The 21,160-nt window shown below is 39.8% G+C and overlaps 1 protein-coding gene across 1 annotated transcript; it reads right to left on the bottom strand.

Annotated features, from left to right (window-relative positions):
* Window positions 1-5,387: 5,387 nt before the first annotated feature.
* Window positions 5,388-16,514, bottom strand: GPX7 (glutathione peroxidase 7). Its single transcript, XM_035538018.2, has 3 exons — window positions 16,270-16,514; window positions 9,709-9,970; window positions 5,388-8,468 (listed from the first exon to the last, which is right to left on the bottom strand). The coding sequence occupies exons 1-3, from the start codon at window positions 16,474-16,476 to the stop codon at window positions 8,305-8,307; spliced, it is 633 nt and encodes a 210-aa protein (XP_035393911.1). The 5' UTR covers window positions 16,477-16,514; the 3' UTR covers window positions 5,388-8,304.
* Window positions 16,515-21,160: the final 4,646 nt, after the last annotated feature.

Below are 21,160 nucleotides of genomic sequence, written 5' to 3'. Positions count from 1 at the left end.
TATGGAATGTTTTTTTCTGTGGAAGAAAAACTTCAACACTTCCTTTTCATAGGAAATGTGAAGAGGACAAGTTTTGGAAAGTGCCATACTAAAAGGTTCAAAACGTGGAAAGTAATGTAGGGTGTATCTGTATAACTTTTTCATCGGAGTTATTAATCAGAGGAACTGTGTGGTCCTTTAGCAAGGAGTAAAGTATGGTTTAGTGTGTTCACTAATATGATATCAGACAGAGCGTCTCCTCCAGCCCCAAACTAAGCCAGTACACCCCTAGTGAAGTCTATGACATGCATCGTTCTTCTATACCCAGAACTTGCACCAGGCATTTTGACAGGAATTGTTTCTGTGTTGCTACTGAAGTAGAATGTATCAGTGCAGCTCATTGTCACAGACATGACAAACATCTCAACAGACTTAGTCAAAGCAAAAGCAAGCTAAGTTATCAAATTTACAGTAGCATTGCTGTTTGTTTTGTGGAAGGAAATGTAACTACATCGTTTTCTGTTGCCTTCTTTTCGTCATTCTAAATGCTGCCAAATCAATCAACTTTTACATGATAAGACTTGCCGTTTTGCCTTTTTTTTTTCTTTGGTTAACTAGAGGTGATATATCTGTACAAACTTGGAATCAGACAATGTCAGTTCTGTTCTTTGCTTTTCCTTCGCTTGTTACATGCTTTTGGAAAATGGTGTCACCCACATGCTTAGTTGCTTCCTCTATAAGATCAATATCAAGCCCTTTTTCTTGCTGCTGTGAGGTTTCTACGAGTCTCAGGAACAGAATATACTCATTAACATCCCTGACTAAAAATGTTCAACTTTGTGATTCCTTATTATTACTACAGTTCCCGCATCAGTAGCAAACGTTCTTGTTTTAATCCTCCTACAAATATTCTTGTTTTGAACCATGTGACATTTGGTATGGAATAAACTTAGGATAAGACATACCATTTCTCAAAATAATTGAAAAAACTGCATTCCACAATTAAAAAGGACAATGGTTTGGGGTTATTTTCCTTTTCCTCTTCCTTTTCCTTTTTCTCTTCCTTTTCGTCTTCCTTTCCATCTTCCTTTCCCCCTTTTTTCCCCATAATCAGAGATGGATTTGAAGGTTTGTGGTGGTTTTACCGTGCTAGGCAGCTGAACACCACAACCGCTCTCTTACTCCCCCTCCTTAGATGAGGAGGGGAAGAAGTAAAGGAAAGAACAACTCACGGGTTGAGATAAGGTGATTTAATTAAAGGGAGGAAAAAAATAATTATTAAGGAAAGATTATTATTAATTAAACAATTTAACTAAACAATTTAACTAAACAATTAACAATTTAACTAAAGGGGAAAAAAAGGAAAGGGGAAAAGGGAGGGGGAAAGGGAAAACTAAACAAAACAAGTGAAGGCTATGTGGAAGTGCAGAGGAAAGAAATTACTCTCTACTTCCCACAGATGAGCAATGCTTGACCACGTCCTTGAAGCAGGGCCTCAAAGCACGTAGCCGGTGTTTGGGAGGAGGACAGACATTTTCACAACGAGAGCCCACCCCTCCCCTCTTCCTCCTTTTTCCACCTTTTATTGCTGAGTGTGACATCAGATGGTATGGAATATCCCTTGGTTGGTTTAGGTCAGCTGCCCTGGTGATGTTTCTTTTCTCACATCTTTGCCCACCCCTAGGGGGGTTAGAGAGAGTCCTGATGCTGTGCCAGCACTGCTCAGCAGCAGACACAACACTAGTGTGATACCATTGCTGTTTTAGCTACGAGTGCAGAGCACAGCACTGTATGGGCTGCTGCAGGGAAAGTTAACATCCCAGCCCAACCCAGTACAAGGTTAACAAAAAGATCTGCCAAGAAATTGCTTTTCTAATGGAATAAGTAAGAAGCCATCCTACTGGACTAAGTGTCAAGTCTTAATTGTTCACAGAAAATCAGTCCAAACAGTGTAAATTTTTGAAGGCTGCTTTGCAGCAGCCAAGGCAAGATGCATGGTTGGAGTTGAGCAATAACTACATAATCTGAATTGTAAAGAACAAGGGACCCTCAGGTGATGACAGCATTGCATGACTTGTCTTGAACTTTCTATCTGAAGTTGCAGTGATACCTGTTCACTGCATACAACTTCACACCTGACACTTGGGAAAGCTTTGTCCCATATCAGCTGGCCATCTACTAATATTCTCTTAACCTCTTAAATATATATATATATAAATCTGTATTATGTTCTTTTTCTATTAAAGTTATTGGAAGTATATTGTTACATGTTTATTGCATGGATTATTCATGTAACATTAAATTTTAAGTGAACTTTCTGATATATTTTGATTTTCTGGAACTGATTCTACAAACTCTTGGTTCCCAGTTTCTTAATCTCAGGCTTGCCAAATACATCTATTGTGCATGCAGTTAAAAGCTACGATTGGTGTCCTCTAATTCCCAGTATTCAATAAGACTAAGTGATTCATATAATTCAGACACTTGATCTTGCAATTTTGCTCAGTGATTTATTCCTGTTCACTTCAGCATAGCTATTTGCTGAATAGATAGGCAGCCTCTAAACTTAGCAAGGCCTTTTCAAAAGAAAATTTTGTTATTAGATATGGTCAATTCTTTTCTAGCCAAGCTGTTCCCCAAGCTGAAACTTGTGGGAAAAAGACCTGTTTTGACAAAATTCACCATATCAATTTTAAAGTTTTCTCTATATAAATATAAAAATATATATTTATATTATCTCTATATTTATCTCTATATCTATATAAAAAAGATTGAAAATCTGAATATCAACTTTGAAACATATCTCATCGATTTTATCCAAACAATATGTTTCAACCTAACCAAATTGATAGTTTGGGGGTTACTTCTGCTTGAAAACTTAAAATAGTTATGTTCTATACTAACTTGGAAAAGGAGACTTCAAATGTAAAATGCTTATGTGACAGGAAGACCTCTCACTACCTAGAGGTTAGTGGTCCTTTGAGAGAACAGTAAAGTATCAGTCATAAAATACTAGTATTTTCAATATAAAATTAGTAACAAATTGGAATGAGTGGTGTAACTCTAATTAAGGGTTAGAAAAACTGATCTGTAATTTAAACTGGGAATTCAACAAGTACTTTAATTACAAGAATAGTTTGATTATTGTGCCTATTTAGAAGACAGATGAACAATTTGTGGATTATGGACATTATTCCTCTACAGCTTTTCTTCGTTTATTGTTGTTGGATTCACCTGCTTGCTAAATAAAAGTAAAATGGTTTATCATATAATTCAAATGAATGTACTTAATTGTGATGAAACAGCAATGCTTTTAGGGAGAGCGGAAAAAAAGATGTAGGACTATTTTATATAATACAATAATAGCTTTCACTTAAGGAAACTAAAACTGCAGCTCCCTGAAGGTAGGATTTCTCTAATTTCTGTTTGTTGTGTTCCACAGAACTGCATTTATACAGCAGGTATTACAGAAGTTTGTTCTTCTAGAAACTGTACTTCAGTCTTCTCTATTGTTGTAGAATACTATTATTTCCTTTTACTATTGTGGTTTCATCAATTACTGCTTAGGAAAGAGCCTGACCCAGACACTGTTGATGCCATTATTTCGGAGTGGAGAGAAAAGAATTTGTAAGCAGCAGCATCTCAAAAACTTTCATGGTGTACTTACCTTTCAGAATACAACTCTGCTTACTTAACATACAATGATCTTTAACTGTTCTCATTTTCTGGAATTAGTTTAGGAGATCTTCTCGTTGAGCAGGTATCTTGCAATGCTCTGAGGTAAACCAGCATGCCTTATCTCTTAGGTCTGTAGTTTGACAGCTTGGGTCAGGTTTTCTAGGCTAAGAGTGGAAAGTTACTCAGGGCTCACTTCACTAGGCAGGTCCCCACTGTTGCCTATACCTAGCTGCTGCAGAGCTTGCATAAGAGATGTAAAAGATGAAGAGTAGAGTTGAGTTTTGTTATTTCTGATCCTGCAGCATAGGCAGTATGTTTGTGAGCTGGCTAGGTGGATGCATTGGCTATGTAGTATTAGATTACAGTCTCGCTGCCACTGAATGGCAGATTTTCAGATATAACTCAGATATTTCCTTCTGCTTTGTGTAAGTCTCTGCTGAGGAGCTTTAATACGGTTCAGAATTAGTTCTCAAATCTCTTTGCACTTTCAGTACCTCTTCCATCAAAGTGTTTGTAAACTGCTTTCTGTTTTGTCAGTGGTGTTTTTACTCCAGGATCTATTAATATCATGTCACAGAGAATACCTGATTTCTCTGCTTACTCAACTCTTTCTGTGGATGAGTCAGAGGTAAGCTTGTTAAGTTTCATTTGGCTCTATGAATAGCTGCACTATGCATTTACATGGGTATAGGACATGTTTGGTTGATCCAAGAACTGAAGATAGCATAAAATTTGTTTTGCTTATTCATACAGATATCCAGTCTTCTGAAAGTACTGACTATAGTCAGCTATTTATTGAACCAGATGCTGATGTGTTTAAAACAACGAACTGGGAACCATCCAGGAGACAGAAATTATATTTGATTTGCTACTAATGTTTCAGACTGGAATCACAATAGAAGCTTGAGGGAAATGTCACTAGCATATAACTAAAATATCAGAGGTGGATGTAAGAATAACTAGGCTGTGTGGTTTTGTTCTCTTTATAATGTCAAAAAGGAGGGGTTTAAAATCCTCTCTATTGCTCCATTCAGTTGTTTGATTTCAATGTAACGTATTCTATTTCAGAACAGTTTTGGATATATGCAGGTCTGATTTTCCATTCTTTATGAGACAAAATTCTGAAAGTTTGAAAGTGCCCTGACTGATTTTAAACTCACAGGTAGGCTTTTAAATGCTTTATATCTCCTCTGGCATGCCACAGAGGGCACATGACAGCACACGTGTCTAGGTGTTTAGTTTAGCATTTAAATCAACATATCAAGGTTACACCTTCAAATTTGCAAACTGTAAGAGATCAAGTCTTAGGTGATCAAGATAATCACCCTCCATACATATATGTGCTCATCTGTTAAGGCACACTGATATTTTCTCTGCAAAGCAGATGAGCTGCAAAGCAAATAGTCTCATGCTATATATTCAGTGCTGTTTTATGCTTTTCAAGACTTGCTATAGGGAAGATCTCTGTCAGATTCAAACTGTGTTGGAACTCATGAGGCAAAAAAGTTATTCCTGATCTCTGCATGACACAGTATAGTCTCCACAGACAAATATATGCCAGTGCAATTTCATTTGCAATTTTTCTGAGCCAGTAGTCATGAAGAACTTATAACATGACTAGATGTGAATTAAACTGCAACCAAGAATATTTACTTTTCCTCTCTAACTTCCATTAAAAGACCAAAGTGTTTGTTCTGCAAGCTATGATTCCAATGTGACAATGGATGGAATGTATGCCACGTTTCATTTAATCACAAAAATGTTTCTGATAACTTTAGAGAAAGTATCCATGTGCTTAAAATCATGTGCTTGTTCAAATTTCAAAGCTTGCATATGTAATAATTACCCAATTCCCTTTAAATTGCCAAACTGTTAAGAACAACACCAACTCCAATAGTCATTAGTATTAAGTTATTCATAGCACTCAGGCATCTGCTCAGACTTCAGACTGCAAAACTTCTTAGCTCATACTAAAATAATGACACCAACAACTGCAGCTTCATTGTTCTGTGACAGAAACCTTTTGAAAATCTTGACAGCAAGAATTCTTTTTATCTCAACTAAACCACAATATACAGGTCCCTTTGTCTTAACCCCAGGATACTTTAAGATGAACCTGGTTGTGCCCAATTGCAGTATTATTGACAAGTGAAACCTTTGTTTGTGCTTCATAATGCCTTTAAAAGCAGCCCAGACAGTATTTGTCTCTGTAGAATGAACCCTTTCCAACTGATCATTGCCATTATATCTCTTTAGACTTTTAGTATTTGTCTAATAGAGAATACAAGATCATATCTATGTAAATCCAGAGCTCTGTTTGAAGTTGGCCACCCTAAAATGAAATAGAGAGGTCTTAAAATGTCTTGCAAAGCATGGTCTGGGCTCATCAGGGCCAGAAATATACTTTCTATGGAGAATATTTTATGGCTTACAGCACCTGCTAAGTGCATGTTGGGACGTTGCATTAGCATCAATGGACAGAGAAAAGATAAACAGTCTACAGAGTCATAAAAGACCTCCTTTTCTAGTAGTTGGGTTCTCTGTCCCAGCACAGGATCAGTTGGGTCTGATCTTGCTTTCTTTGGGACTTTCGTTTGTAGTAACTGTCTTAGAGCGATTCATGTAAGAACAGGCTAAATTACTGAATGGGCTGTAGTGTCTGCGTTCCTCTCCGTCAGAGGAAAACACAGACATATTCACTGCCACTGGCACTGATTTGCTGCACTCTTAAGTTACATTCCAAGTGAGAAATAGCTGACACAGCTTGGAACATACTCATTAGTTTCAATGCGACCTGAACTTCCATCTCTTATTTGTCCTTGAGAGTCTTTGACTGTAAACTGTTTTAATTTCCTTCTCATTTCTCCCTTCTTACTTGATCTCTCCTTTTGCTTTTGTACTTCTGTTACTTCATCCTTTTATTTTATCCTGCTGCGTGTGTGCGTTTTGTTGTTTTTTTTTTTCCTACAAATAATAATAAAAGATTGCTCTCGTTTTCTTTCAGGCAAAGCTTGCTTTGTACCATACAATCTCTGCTCCTCAGGGCCTTTCTTCAAACCCTAAAGTATCTCTAGCTCTTATTTCCTTGGGGTGGTCTACAGAACATGCCCAGGACCTCAGCAGAGAGCAGCTGCTGAAGCATGGGAACTATAAGGTACTCTAAAATTAGCTCTTTTATTTCCAATAATTCTTCAGTAATCTTTCCCCTTCTTTTCTGCAAGCCAGTGTGTGCTGTAATATTTGCCTTTGATTTCAGCTGGATCCTGTTTGGATGCCGAAGAGCTATAATGGCAGTGATGGGTTGGAATAAGTTCATACTGTGGTCAGAGCAATTAAGGCTTATTTATGCACTTGGGCCCTGACAACTATATGGACAAATATTGTTTGTGCTACTTTAAAAAGCATTACAAAGCACCAAAAAAGCTTTCACTTGTCAATAATACTGCCATTGGACAAGACTAGATTCTTCCTGGGGTTAAAAGCAGGGGACCTGCATATTGTGTTTTTACTGAGATAAAAAGAGTTCTTGCTGACAAGATTTTTAAAGAGCTTCTGTCAAAGAACAATGAAGCTGTAATTGTTAGTGTTATTATTTTAGTATGAGCTAAGAAGTGCTGCAGTCTGAAGTCTGAGCAGATGCCTGAGCGTACAGTTGAAAAGGGTACCATTAAATAATTATAACATTAACATAACATTAGATAATGTAACATTATGCAACAATCAAACATTTGAAAAATTATTTCCACAGAAAAATGTTGATTCTTTAATGTTTATCTGCACATGCAGAAAAATCAGATGGGATCATAAATTGAAAAATAAACTTAACATCAATTGTAGGTAAGTCTTCTAAGCCAAAAAGCTATTAGAAAAAAGCAATAGCCATTTCTTACATGCTCTGATGCTATAGATGTTCAAATGGCTATTCAAATATAATCTAATAGTCTTTACTGGATGAAAAAAATGCAAAGATCTCCTTATAGCTTTTGGAGATTTTTTTTGGAGAGTTTGTTTTCATATTTCTTTCAGTTAAGTTTTATAGATGTGTTTTTCATATGCCCTTAACCACTGACTTTCCTGGCAGATGAAATTAAATGTGTTTGACTTTGGTAAACATACCAAACTTCAGAAAAACATAAACTTTGGAAAAACATATGTTTGTGTAGGTCTGCCTGGTTTGAAGGAATCTGATTTGGCCTTCTTCCTAGTACATGCCTTAAATCAATCGTGCACTTTTTACTCTTTATTTTTTCATTCAGTTCACAATCAAAATATGAAAACAGAATTGTAGATGTTAGTGAAATCCCAGTCAGAAAATTCTTGTTATTATGAGCCTTTTTGCCTCGAGATACATTAACTGACTTCTGGTAGTGTTATCAACAGTCAATAATTTGAGTTGGGAAATAAACAATTGCTGATGAGGTCTTCCTTCTTAGAAAGGTAAAATAGAATTCAGTTGGAGATAGATAATTTTAAATTACTTTTAAATTTAAATTACTTTTTTTGTTTTCTACATTCTGAGGATGGTGAATATAGATTTCACTGGTCATGTTTTCCCTTCCCTGTATTCCCACTTTTGGAATGTGAAAAGACAAAGTCCAGTCCTAATTTCCAATGAAGATGTAATTGGCATGCTGGGATTTTTGAAAGTCATAATTCATCTTTTTTCTTCAGGATGATTTTCCTTACAAGTTCTGTAACATAAGGTCTTATTTCTTCAACAGAGACAGTAGAGTCCCAGGCCTTTACAACTTTCCCATTGGGGCCTACCAGGTATTTCCAGAAGTTCCAGGTTGGTTCTTCTCCTGTAGAATCTACAGGGAAGAAGAAAAAAAAAAAGTTGGCCAATTCCTGACATTTGTTTGCTCCAGTCTGATGATTACCATCTCAGAGGAGGAAGGAATGTAAAATTAAGAGGGAGTTCAGAGTGAATATTAAGATGAATTTTCTGACATGGAGATTTAACTAGACGGTAGTCCCCTGGAAAATGATGGAAAACTAACAGGGAAACAAAAGGTATGCAAGTTTCACATGACGTGTCTGCAATGACAACCCCACTACAAAAAATAGAAATGAAAGGACGTGAAGGGGATTAAGGGAGTGTTGGCTAGCAGAAAGATCTACAATGGACACCTAGAGGGAGGAGTACTTTGGGTAGCCAAAAATAATACTAGCAACACTCCTCTAAATTCACTGGAACATGGGAAAACACTGTGGTGCTGGCAAGAATAAGAAACAGCATGGTTCTTGCAGAGTATAGCTCATGTAATGCCATGTCATATTGGTCTTTACTATATATCGTTCCTGGAAGATATTCCATTCACATTGGATAAAGTTTGTTATTTTAGTTTGGCATTTAAATGGCATTTAGAGCATTCATTCAGTGCCTGAAAAGTAGATCCTTGAGAATATTTTGTTTTACAGTGTATTTTAGCTGTCTGCTAAGAACCAGCAAAACCTCTTCAGGTCTCAGTGCTAGCTATAATGCAGATTACAACTGGAAGAACTGTACAGTAAGGCTCTTCCAATGTTTGGTAAGGAATGAGGAAGGGTGTATTCAAGGTCATCTCTTAGTGCTTGGTTTCCCTTTTTGATTGAAGAAGTAAATTATGCAGGCGCTTTTCTTCCACTTATCCTCAGCTCTTCACATGACTCTTACAAATCCAACCTGCAGCAGTTGTGTCAGAGGAGACACGCTTACTAGAGTACAAAGTGGAAAAATTAAGATGAGGAGTTGTATGCATACAGGAGAATATTTCAAGACCTGTATTCCACGTAGAAGGTTATTAGACTAGCTTTACAAGGCATTCGTTATTGTAGGGTCTTTATCTCTTGAGATCTATTTAAAAGGCTAAACAAACCTGCCACGGTGGCATAGACAGAAATCTTGCCGTGTGCAGGAGGATGGACAAGGTGACTTTTGAGCCCTCCTGACAACTGTGAACTGCAATTCCATGAACACAGTTATAGGTACCCTTTTTTGATGAGATGGTTTCCTGTGTCAGAGGAATTCTGTGCTGGGGAAACAACCCTCCAGTGGCCCAGATTACTCACCAATTAAGTACTTGAAGGCAGGAATTGCACCGGCCCCACTGACTGCAATTTTGCTGAACATAGGAAAGGAGGCACCGTAAGTCTTTCGTGCAAAGCTCTCAATTTCTTTGTTAGTGTCTGGTTCTTGCTGCCCAAACTGATTGCATGGGAATGCCAGCACGTTGAAATGATAGGGGCCGAGGTCTTTCTGTAACTGTTGCAAGGCCTTGTAATGGCTATCTGTAAAACCACATTCACTTGCAACGTTGACAACTAAGGACACCTGAAGAACAAGAGAACAAGAAATGTGCTGCATGTGTCAGTTTTCCAACATGTAGGCTGGGATGCAGATTATTTTCAGAAAATAAGAATGTCTGCAGAACCGGGATTGAACACTCATATTTGAAACTACATTGAATTACCAATAGGTAGCCGTGAAGATAATCAAGAAACTATTATCTTAACTCCCAGTTTACAGAGAACTTGCATGTCTCTATTCTGCCTTTTGCATAGTTTCTAAGCATATTTAAGAAATGACCACCTAACTGAGGTATTCTGAGCTGCATGAAAAAAAATATGCAAATTAATGTTTGTTTGTTTGTTTGTTGATTGTCCATTTATCTGTTGTACAGCATCTGTTGTGCAGCATCTTTCCTCGTAAAGAATTTATTACTCATACAGAACTGGCTGATCCATTTATCATTGCCAGCGTAGATATGTTGACCTGGAAGTTAATAGCAGCAATTAGAGGATTTTAGGTTGGTCTATGCCATATGGACTGTAATATTTCACACCATGTCTAGAATAAGTCTACTCATTTGTGATGAAATGGCAACATATTTTACATTAAGGCTTACTGCCTCAATTACAGATTCTAAGTGGTGAAGAATGTACCCACTATCCTTTGAAAGAGTTATTCCTGTAGCTGACTATCTTTGATGATGTGTGCATCGTGTCAGTCAGACAATGCCATCAGGCACGTATCTGCCTGCACAGATCCATCAGAAAGGAAGATGCCAAACACAGACGAGCACTGTGTGGAAACAGACACACATGTAAGGAGTACATGGTAGAATAGAATATGCCAAGAATTTGTTGGGGAAATTAAGTGATCTAACCCTGAGCTGATGCATTTTACACAGTTTCTCAAGGTCATGAAGGGCTTCCCATTGTTTTTGAGATATTTTATCCTTAAATAACTCATAGAATTTGTTTTTAGACTTACAGGTTTTATTATTGTTATGTATTTTTAAAGTGTAAGTTACAACTCATTCTACATAAATTGAGCCCACGCTAAAGTTTTCTTGAGAGTGGATTCAAGCTGAATGTTGTAGACCACCTAGATACAATATGAATTTATTAATAAAAATAGCATTACACAGTTTATGGTGAGGTTTCTTTTACATATACCTACATGCTATTCTTTTTTCAAACCGTTCTGGAAGAGCAATGAGCCAATATTTTTACGCAGCCAGAAGATTAAAATCAGGCATAGTGCAGCAGAACCATTATGATTTGGGAACCAAATTTCTGCCTGGTTTACACTGAATCCAGTGGGTTTCTACAGATTATACATCAGCCCAGCAGTTGCTTCTTCATTCTTAAATTGCAGAAAAGAAGTTTGAATTCAATTCGGTCTCAGTGTGAGACAGCAGCGCTGGAGGGCCCAGTGCAGCAAGAGGAAAGCCCGAAGCTTGGACACGTTAATCGACCTGGTCAAAGTTACACAACAAGTAGCTGCAGGGCAAGAAAAGAAGTAAAAAATTCCAACTCCAGTCCTCGTATTCATGTCTGATTACTGGCTTTGCTCAATTTAAACTTTGGATTCTAATGTTACTATTGTTTCATGTTCCTGTGCATCTGTATTTTATACAAAATATAGGAAATATCAATAGAGTGCATCAACATAAATTATATAATTAATATATGAAAAATAAATGACTATATGTATATAGCGCTTTTAAGGCCAAAACCCCCAGTGGCATATAAAGGCTCATAACCTGGGTACGGCAGGGATAATAGGGTGATATACCTGAGGGGGTAGGAAGCAATAAAGAAAAAAGCTAAGGAGAAGCTACTGTTTATAATTTCTTATGTAAAACATTAGCACTTTGTGTATTTAGTGCATTTTATAGGTATGTGGCTATATTTAAAATGCTTTCTGAGCGGCACTTAGGTTTTCCCTGGAAGACAGGTAATCTTACAAGGCAGAAGTTGATGTAATCTTCTTTGAGCTGTAGCGTCAGGAGATTACAATCTAAGCAATCCCTGTAGACTCACATATAAAGTATTATCTGGAGCCATCTAGCTAACCTCCAAAGCATCACTGTTCATTCAGATTACATTTACAAGCTCTACTTGAAATTTTAAATATATGCCGTATAACTTGTTTTTTTTTTTTTTTTCTGAAAAGAGGTAGTGATTTTATGACACATTCCTGTTGCTGACTGTCAGCATTTCACATAAAACATATGTACTGAATAGAATGATTGCTAAAAACTTTTTCTAAGTTATCTTTTAAGTGTTTCTGTCTGGTAGCACAAGCGATAAAATGTGGTGATTTGTATTTAATTTTAATTAACAACAGTTACTCTTCTTGTTCTCATTAAGAGACTGTACTTTGACTCCTTACCTTACAACTATTAATGATTGAAATTAAGCTTCTCCTCCTGACTGACTTCTCTCACTCCTTAGGCTCAGAGTGCAAGCCAAGCACACCACCTAGTGTGCAGTGCCAACAATTCACCCTGGACCTTTCAAAAACGATTTAATTTAAGCTGAATTCTGCATAAACAGTTGTCTTGGTTTTTTTAACCCTTTCCTTTCCTTCTCTTTCCTTAGAAAACCCATCCATTCTAGTACTGAACTCATTTAGTTGCAAAACTCATTGCAAATGCAGTTCTTGGTTTACTTAATGTTTACACAGTGTATCACCTTGAGGAAATCCATAGAGATTTAAGAATCTGCTGTAAGCTTCAGGTAATCCTTTGTGGATCTTTTAGCAGAGACAGTAGATACTCGGGTTTTTAGACCCGGAGATTCTTAATTGGCCCCTTCTGGATGGCAGGAGGAGAAACTACGAGGGTCACATTACACTGACTCAGAATTGTTAACTTCATGGACAAAAATAGCAATACTTTGTTCAGTAATTAAGTATCTATATCCTGTATTTATACACATTCAGTAATACTACATTCCCTGCCTGCAGAGAGCTATGATGCAAAGTGCCTCCCATTGCTTTCAATAGTAAAACAATACATTGTTAAAGTGCCTAATGCTTTACATTGTTATAGTACCTTTGCTTCAGGATTCCCAAAGCACTGCTCTAGCATGCTTAATTATGCCTCGGTACATTGTACTCAGCTGTGGTAGGCAGGCAGGTACTATTATATGCAGATGGGTATAAACAAAGCAGGGAACAGCTGACAACTGGGAGTTCTGGCTCCCAGGTAAACCCTATTTTTGGAAAGGCTGATGCTTCTTACTTAGAGCACATCTGATAGAGGTCATAAAATAAAATAGGGGCTTTCTTGATTTAGGTAGGTGTTCTAGTAAGACGAATCTTATCTGCACCCTTTTAATTCTTTTGTAATGACTCATCACTACCCCTCACCTTTAAGGAAGGTGAGTCAACATCAGTCTGGTAGCCTGGATAAAGCATAGGAGGATGGCCTCCTCATGTAACAGAGTAAAACAGCCAGCTTTTTGATCTATTTCACTTGTGGTATTTTTTTTATTTTATTTTACTAATTATAATAGTCCTCCCTTTCTCTGCTTTCAGGGAGATGTAGTATCATACCTATTTTGTAGCCTGCACACCAAGCATTTAGAATTCTGGTGATGTAATTTCTTATGCCTTCATAAAAAGAGAGTTCTCCCTCAACTCTTTTGATAATTCTATTAAAGTGGAGGCCAGGTTATGTCTGTGCATATTTACTTCAGGGGGGAAAAAAAAAAGTTGTGTTTTAAATTTTTTTATTATTTCAGAATTGTAAGTAGTACATTTCTTATTTACTACATAAGCAGTGGTACTTGTAATTTGTATCAAAATGCACTTGACTGGAAATTGAATTAATATCAATCAGCCTCACTTTTCTTCTGGGTAAGAAAATATTACCTCTATGATTTGAATACGTGATAATTCGTATTAATAATGAGTTATTGAAGAAAGATCCTGCAAGTCATGAATTGCACTTACTGGTTCTACTCAGCATGGCTCTTGTGTTTTTAGAATTAGCAGATTTTTTCTTTTCTACTCTGGAAATTTTCTGAGTTTTTCAAATCCCAGACAGTTTCTCGACTACAAAATAAATAATTATTTAACTAAATTAGCTGAGTGACTGAGTTTAAGAAAATGTTTTCTCTGCATCTGCTACAAAGCTTAAGGTTGTTAAATCTGGTTTAGCAATTAGCAGACTATTGTTCCAGGGGCTTACTAGTGACTCACTTTCTTTAAAACATCAGCACCACATACATAGTACTTATATATTATTTGCATTCTTTTAATTGCTTTAAAATAGTATGAATTTTTAAATTTAAAAATTGCTTTAAAATAAGCTTACGTTTTAGCATTACTTATCTAACCACAAATTTAAGCAAGTTTATTTTAAGAAATAAATGGGAGTTTTAATTAACCTTTGTTTACCTTAACAATGAGCTCTGGCAGCATAATGACAGAAAGGGGGTGTTTTACTGTTATAAATTAGTTACAAATTCTGCATGTGCATTCTCAAACAGCAGCTGGACTGAACATTGGTAAGCTCTCTGAATACAAATCTTTTTGTTCCATACAGAAGCTGGTCATCCCTTATTTGGAATCAACTATTCCAGACAGCCGAGCAGAGATCAAGGAGGATGGTGTTACCTTTTACAAGGTATGGTTCTAGAGCTCTCCCTTATAAATCAGTCACCCATCAGGGACGGGCTGCTGTCATAGCACCAGTGGAGATGCAGATGCACACCTCTAATCTGGTCATGAGATACAAGAGCAAGCTCTGCAGCTTGTTAGGGAGGGGGCAAACACCCACAGATCTCTGTGGGGTGGCTGGAAGGAATTCCTCCAAGTTTCCCTTTTACTCCTCTCCATGTGGATTCTGGCCCTAAAGCTACAGGTGGTATTGGCTTATTCAGACTGATTTGCAGATGACCTGCAGACAAAACACACCACACTGACAGGTATTATTGACAGAGCCTTTGGAAGGAACTCCTAAGGAAAAAAAAAAGGCAAGTATTGCTTCGTATTAAATAGATTTCTTTTTTTTTTTTTCCCAATATAGGTATTTGGGTGTGCATTAGGCCAATTCTGCCCTATCCACTAACTGAATTGCATGCCAATGCGAGAGGAGGAAGAGGACTTTGACCAGATAAGAGGCTCTCATTTGGTTCAAATCCACCAGTATTCCTCTCTGCTTAGCTCAGGAAAATGTACCTCTCCCATGGGCCTTCTCTTGTCTTCCTGCAAATGTTTGTGACCCATCGTTTTGGACCAGTAAGCTCAATAACCTCAGTGAGGTACCTGAGGAGAGTGAAAAGGATGGTGAAAACACAGAGCTGAGGCTAAGGGTGAAAGTGAGTTGTGGAGCCTGCCCTTTGACTAGCAGCTAAGCACTTGGAGCACCTGGCTGTATCACTTAAGATGTGGCACTTGACCTCTAAGGGTAGAGGTTGTGGGCTTTGTGATGTTTTTAACTTCTGGAATTCATGAACCTGGCTACAAGAACTTTATAGTGTTATGTCCCCCTCCTTGGGCTAACCTCCCTTTTCTCTGTTCCACAGGGACGAAGCATCTTTGTTAGATTGTCAAACCACTGAAAAAAAAAAATCAAATTACATTCAGGGCAATTGTTTTTAAACTGGTAAGCTCTGTCTAGAACTCCTTAATGTAATATATAAATTAAATTTAGAAGACATCATAAAATAATGTGTATCTTCTTGCCCTTCTTCATATTGTTCTGTCATTCTAAAATCAACAAGTGGAATAGGATGATGTTGCTACAGTTTCACTGTGCACCGATACTAAAACATTTATTTTATCAATAAATTGCTTTTTTACTAATGATGGTGAAATGTGTTAAGTCCATTAACCACTGATTAAATCCCTTTTTAAATGCAGAACTTCAAAAATAAATGGAATTCAGGGAAAAATAATCTACTAAAAGTCATGCAGTAGAAAGGCAGAAAAAAGCTCCGAAAGTAAGCTTGTACAAAGCTGCAAACTTCCTGTGCTTCTAGTTTAATAGCTGCAATCCAGTGCAATTCATCTTGCTGCACGAAGGACAGGCACACAGGCATTCCCTGCCTGCCACGTATACAGGGAGCAGCCTGCAGAAGGAAAAGACTCGACACACACAGGGGTTAGACTTGCAAACGTTTTATTTACAGTGCAAAGACCTACGGAGAGGTATCAAAGCAAGCTTGCAGGCAACGCTCCAGATCAGTTAAAGAAGAGTCGTAAATACAAATCTATCTGCATGCATGCACCGAGTTAATAATGAACAATCTCTTCTCCCGCACTTGGTTTCCGCAGACATGCAAGGACTGGCTGCTAGCGCCCGAGAGCTGCCCACCGCCGTGCGGACTTACCGAGCCCCTGTACTTCTCCAAAGAGACTAGTTTGCCCCTGATGTTTACAACTTTGAAAGTGTAAAAATCAGTCTCTTTTTGCTGCGTAGCGGAAAATGCTAAGAGCAGGAGTGCTGCGATTGCAAGGAGCATGGCTAGAGGGATGAGAAAAACTTTGGGGAAGGAAGAGGAAGGCTTGTGCTCCACACTGCCCTCAGGATCTAGCATGCTGCACGACCGTGCTGCAGAGACACTTTCCACAATAGGAAAAACCCTGCCGGAAAGAAGGGACTGCTGCAAACGGAGCTTTTGCAACAGTCTGGCTCCTGCAGAGGTGTAGCAGAAGCTGTGTTACATGCAAGACCTCAGGGGCATGTATTTAATGAGGATTCAAATAGGCTAAACCAGAATGTTTCATTGTGGTAGTGGTGTGTTAAGGGAGGCCATTTATGGGTACAAAACCTACTTCCTTCTGCTTGAGAATAGTAACGCTGTGTCTGTGGGATGCCAGATCTAGAGGTTGGCTTTAACTATGTCCTAGGGAAATAAGGGATAGAGTTTTGTGATTTTTGATGGAGTTGCAAGTGCATTTCTTTAGGATCCTGACTATAGCATCTAGTAACTATGATGTAATGTCAAAGGATACCAGTGGCTTGGTTGCTAATGGTTACAGCTGTGAGTGCTCAGAGCAAGAGTCCCAGCATACAGTCGGCAAAAACTGAGAATTACAGACATGCCACGCACAATATCATGTGCAATGGAGCACTCTTTGTCAAGCCTTCACGAACTTCTCCTCTGCGAGCACTTGGTTTGTGACAAGTGACAGGGTGATCTAGGAGAAAGCACCTTACCAAGGAGGTTTCAAGTGAGAAAGAAGCGTTAAGCATTGGAAACTAAATTTGTTACCAAAGCTTTCAGTTCTCAGAGCCATGCCACTGCCTCAGGATCAGTGCACTAACACCCTTCTTGGGTTGTCTGCCTGAAAAACCAGCCATTTCTATCATTTGCTACTATGCCTGCAGGAAGAGAAGGATTTGTATATACAAGGTAACAACAATAGAAAGCATTTGATGGTCATTGATTTTTTTCTTGGACTAAGAAACTGGCCCTCCATGCCTATGACTGATACTTCTTGGCAAAGAAAAGCAAAATGCAGAGATTTACAGAAAACAATTAAGTAGCACATCCAAGGCATATTGGAAATCCATCTTTTGAAGAGCAAATTACATTTCTTAATCTTACTGTGTGATTTTCTTTTATTTATTTATTTATTTTAACTGAAAGTTTTAGTAGATCTTTGACAGCTTGATTAAATTTGCTTAGGTGATTCATGCATAAGTGGCATTACTGAAAGTACAGAAGCTACATATAACTAGTTGAAAGATTTAACGACAGGTTTTAAACATTTCAGACTTAGCATGTTTTTATGTATTTCAGCTTAGGTAGACATCTAACGTCAAGAAATCATGCAATATTCTATGTGAATGAAAAATCTTCTACCATGCTGTCTATGGGGAAGATACCCAGTGCTAAGAAGCTGAAGTTCTCATCTCCACAGATAAGTGCCATCTTCCTGTATACTTTTCTGCCTGTAATATTGACCAAGAACCAAGTATGATTTCCTCACTTTACAAATAAATCATCTAAGAAGCTTTAGAGAGTTTCTTAACACACATCTGGAGATAGAGAATAGGGCTTTAATATACTATATACTTTTAAATAAATACAAGTGAATTCTAAAAATAATCAAATTATTCCAACAATGAAAATAATGTAACTTGCTTATCTTTTTTTTTTTTTTTTTGGTCAGAAAATTAAAAATAAATCTACAATACACTTCTGCATTATTTTTAGGTATAATGATATAGTAGTTTTGGTATGGGGCTACAAATAAGGCATCACACTGCAACATGAGACAAGCGAGGTTTTGCTCTGGAAAGGGACTCTATAAAATCTGCTTCCTACAGCTTCATGTTTATTGTCTCTGATTCCCAGACAAAACTCACTTGCTTTTAGAATTACATTTTCCTCCTACAAACTCAGCCCAGAATCTGAATGCTTTTGATCACTGTCACTGAATTAGGAATTCTTTAAATAATGGCCAGCTGGCAGTGGAATTCAGCTTCCTCTTTTACTGCCATGTTTCTATACTACTCCCTGCAATAAAACATTCAACATCAGCAAAGAAAGCAGAATTGTTTCTGAAAATACACAGCAACTATGTCAAAGACCATTGGTTTTGTAGTGGTTCAAGTTTTCAGAGCCAAACTGCACTAACATTTTCAATTAAAGTCTATCCAACAGTTTGAACTAAATTGTTGAAAGAATCTGATATATTCTAATAAATTTCAGCTCGCAGGAAAAATGCCAGTCAGGCTAACAAACTGGTGTCTGTTTGCTCAGTAGCATGTCTAAATATCGATCTAGGATGACAATATCCAGTAGCAAGTATAATTTAGTTACTTTTGCAATTTACTCTTTGGCCTACTAAACCTAATAAAAATATTTGTCAAATAGGACTGGATTGAAACCACCACCCAGCTAACCTCAGCTGCTCACCAAACAGCACTGAAGCACTTCAATTTTTGTCACTGCTGATTTTGATGGGATTAGGCCCATGTTTCTAAAGGCGAAAGCTCTGCGCAACTTCCCATTAGCAATACCCTGAGGTATCCATTCCTCGTTTTGTAAAACTTGAACTTCAAGTGAACCATGAGAAAGCAGATCAGCTCTAAGGATTGCACTGAACTGACAATACATTTCAAAGCTTTATTCCACCAGCATTTGTAGCATCCAGTATTACAGATTTTGCAACTTTTACCTACACAGACTCCCTGAGGTAGCATTTCCAGCACTATTATTCACGTTATTTTGAGTAACTTCCTTTCAATCTCTTCAGTAGTTCAACAGTAATCTTTTATGCCCCTTGTTTTTCTGGACAGGTCTCCTTACCCAGGGCTAAGAAGTGCCAACAACATGACATTTCCCTGCCAAGAAGGGGTAGTGCTGTACTGCATCACTGAGAGATTTGCCTTACATAAACACTTGCCAATTTCTTTAGGTCACCCCCCAGCACTGCCAAGAGCTGGGCAGGCCAGCTCTTCTCCCCCGAGACCTGCGCGAGTGCCAGCAGACACGCTAGCCAAGCCGCTGTCCCTAGCTGCAGCTGGGGCCAGCTTTGCAGCCAAGGTCAGGGAGCCAGGGAGCATTTCCCTCAGCGTGTCCCGTGTTGGGGAAAGGCCCCGGGAGGTTCAGGGTGTCCTGCAGTCTGTTTACCACAGGCTGCTTTGTGTGGAGCACACCAGCCCTCCTCCACCGACCGGCAGCGTGCAGAGCAGGCTAAGGGGCAAAAAAAACCTCGAGGCTCAGGCTGTGTTGGGGGACCCTCAAGGAGCTACCACAGCGGATGAACAAGCCCAAAGCCGGCTCTACGGGGCCTGGGGCCTTGCCTGCGTGAGGGGGGCCGGGCATTCCCTCACGGCTTGTGAAAAAAAAAAAAAAAAAAAACGGAAAAAAATTGAGGGGAAAAAATCGAGCAGCTGATTCCCTCAGCCCCCTGCTGCAGCACCGCGGCAGGCCGGCCGGGAAGGCGGGGGAAGGCGGCAAGCGGGGCGCTCCCCCAAAACGAGGGAGCCCCGGGGAAGGGCCGAGGGGCCGGGAGAGGCCGAACCCAGCCGTGCCAAGCCCAAGCGAGCCGGGCCGGGCCAAAAAGAGCCGAGCCGGGCTGAGGCGAGCCGCCCGCCCCGGGGGCTCTCCCTCCCGCCCTGCCCCACAATGCAGCGCGCGGCGCGGCTGACATGGCGGCCGGGCCGGACTGAGTCGCTGCCATCGGGGCCTCCAGCAGCCGGAGCCGGGCATGGCGGGGGCGCAGCCCCGGCACCCTTAGGGCCGCAGCCAGGTACCGGGCCCCGGGGGGCCGGGAGGGGGCTCCCCCGACGGGGTGAGGGCGGCTGGGCGCGCTCTGCCCTCTCCCCTTTCCCCTCTCCCCCCGTGCGCGGCGGGGCGAGGCGGGCTCGGGGGGCACGGGAGGCACGGTGCCCGCAGAGCCCCCGGAGACCCCGGCCTCAGCCCGCCCGGCCCCGGCCCCGCCGCCCGCCGAAGCCTCGCAGCCCTGCGGCCGGCCGCTGAAAGGCTGCGAGGGGGGGTCCCGGGCCATCCTCGCCCGCTGGGCCCCCGTCCAGCCCGGCCGTGGCCCCTCTTGCTCGCCCAGGGGAGAGGTTCGGGGTTCTGGGCGTCGCGGGGTGCCCGCAGCGCCGCCGGGGGCTGCCTCCCCCCGGGTGGCTGTGGCTCTTTTGTCGGCTCGTCTCGTGTGCGGGTAGAGCTGAACGAGGCTCCAGCTCCTGCAGGACGCTGCGATGTGCCAGTTGGCTCAATGTGTCACAGCCCCCGAGGCCTTCTTGCTGTTAAGGTTGTTTGTGGGAATAGCAAAGGGGATGAGCTGTGAGGGCGCAGAGGAACAATGTAATCAGGTTCAGGCTGAGGTATTAGGGAGGGACTGGTATGTGAAACAATAGTTTTATCTGCGTGTGGATCCATTAATTCTCTTTGGTTTTCATGCCACCTCCACGTCACTTTGCTTCATGAATGCCTTGCCCTGCCTTTAAGGGTCATTGCATCTGCTTGAAAATAGAGGATATGTGTTGGTTTTGTTTGACTTATGTTCCCGGCTCGGGTAGGTGCTTTTGGACAGTCTGACCCCGGATAGTTATGACATAATTATTTCCGAGACGAGAAAAGTAACCCAGACATGGAAATATGACTTAATTACAATATCTGACAGAAGAAGCTATATTAGGAGTGAGAGGTCTCCTTTTTAACCATTAGTTATGTAGTGAGCTTTTGTCTACCTGACTTCAGTGATAATCGTTTCATAAAATTATTTTTAGGATGAAATTACAGTTTCCCAGAACGT

The sequence above is a fragment of the Cygnus atratus genome, chromosome 8 (genome assembly GCF_013377495.2).
Source record: "Cygnus atratus isolate AKBS03 ecotype Queensland, Australia chromosome 8, CAtr_DNAZoo_HiC_assembly, whole genome shotgun sequence".
In the NCBI taxonomy this organism is placed as follows: Eukaryota; Metazoa; Chordata; class Aves; order Anseriformes; family Anatidae; genus Cygnus; species Cygnus atratus.
Note: the sequence above shows the minus strand (reverse complement) of the source record. Positions and strands in the feature narration are given on the sequence as shown.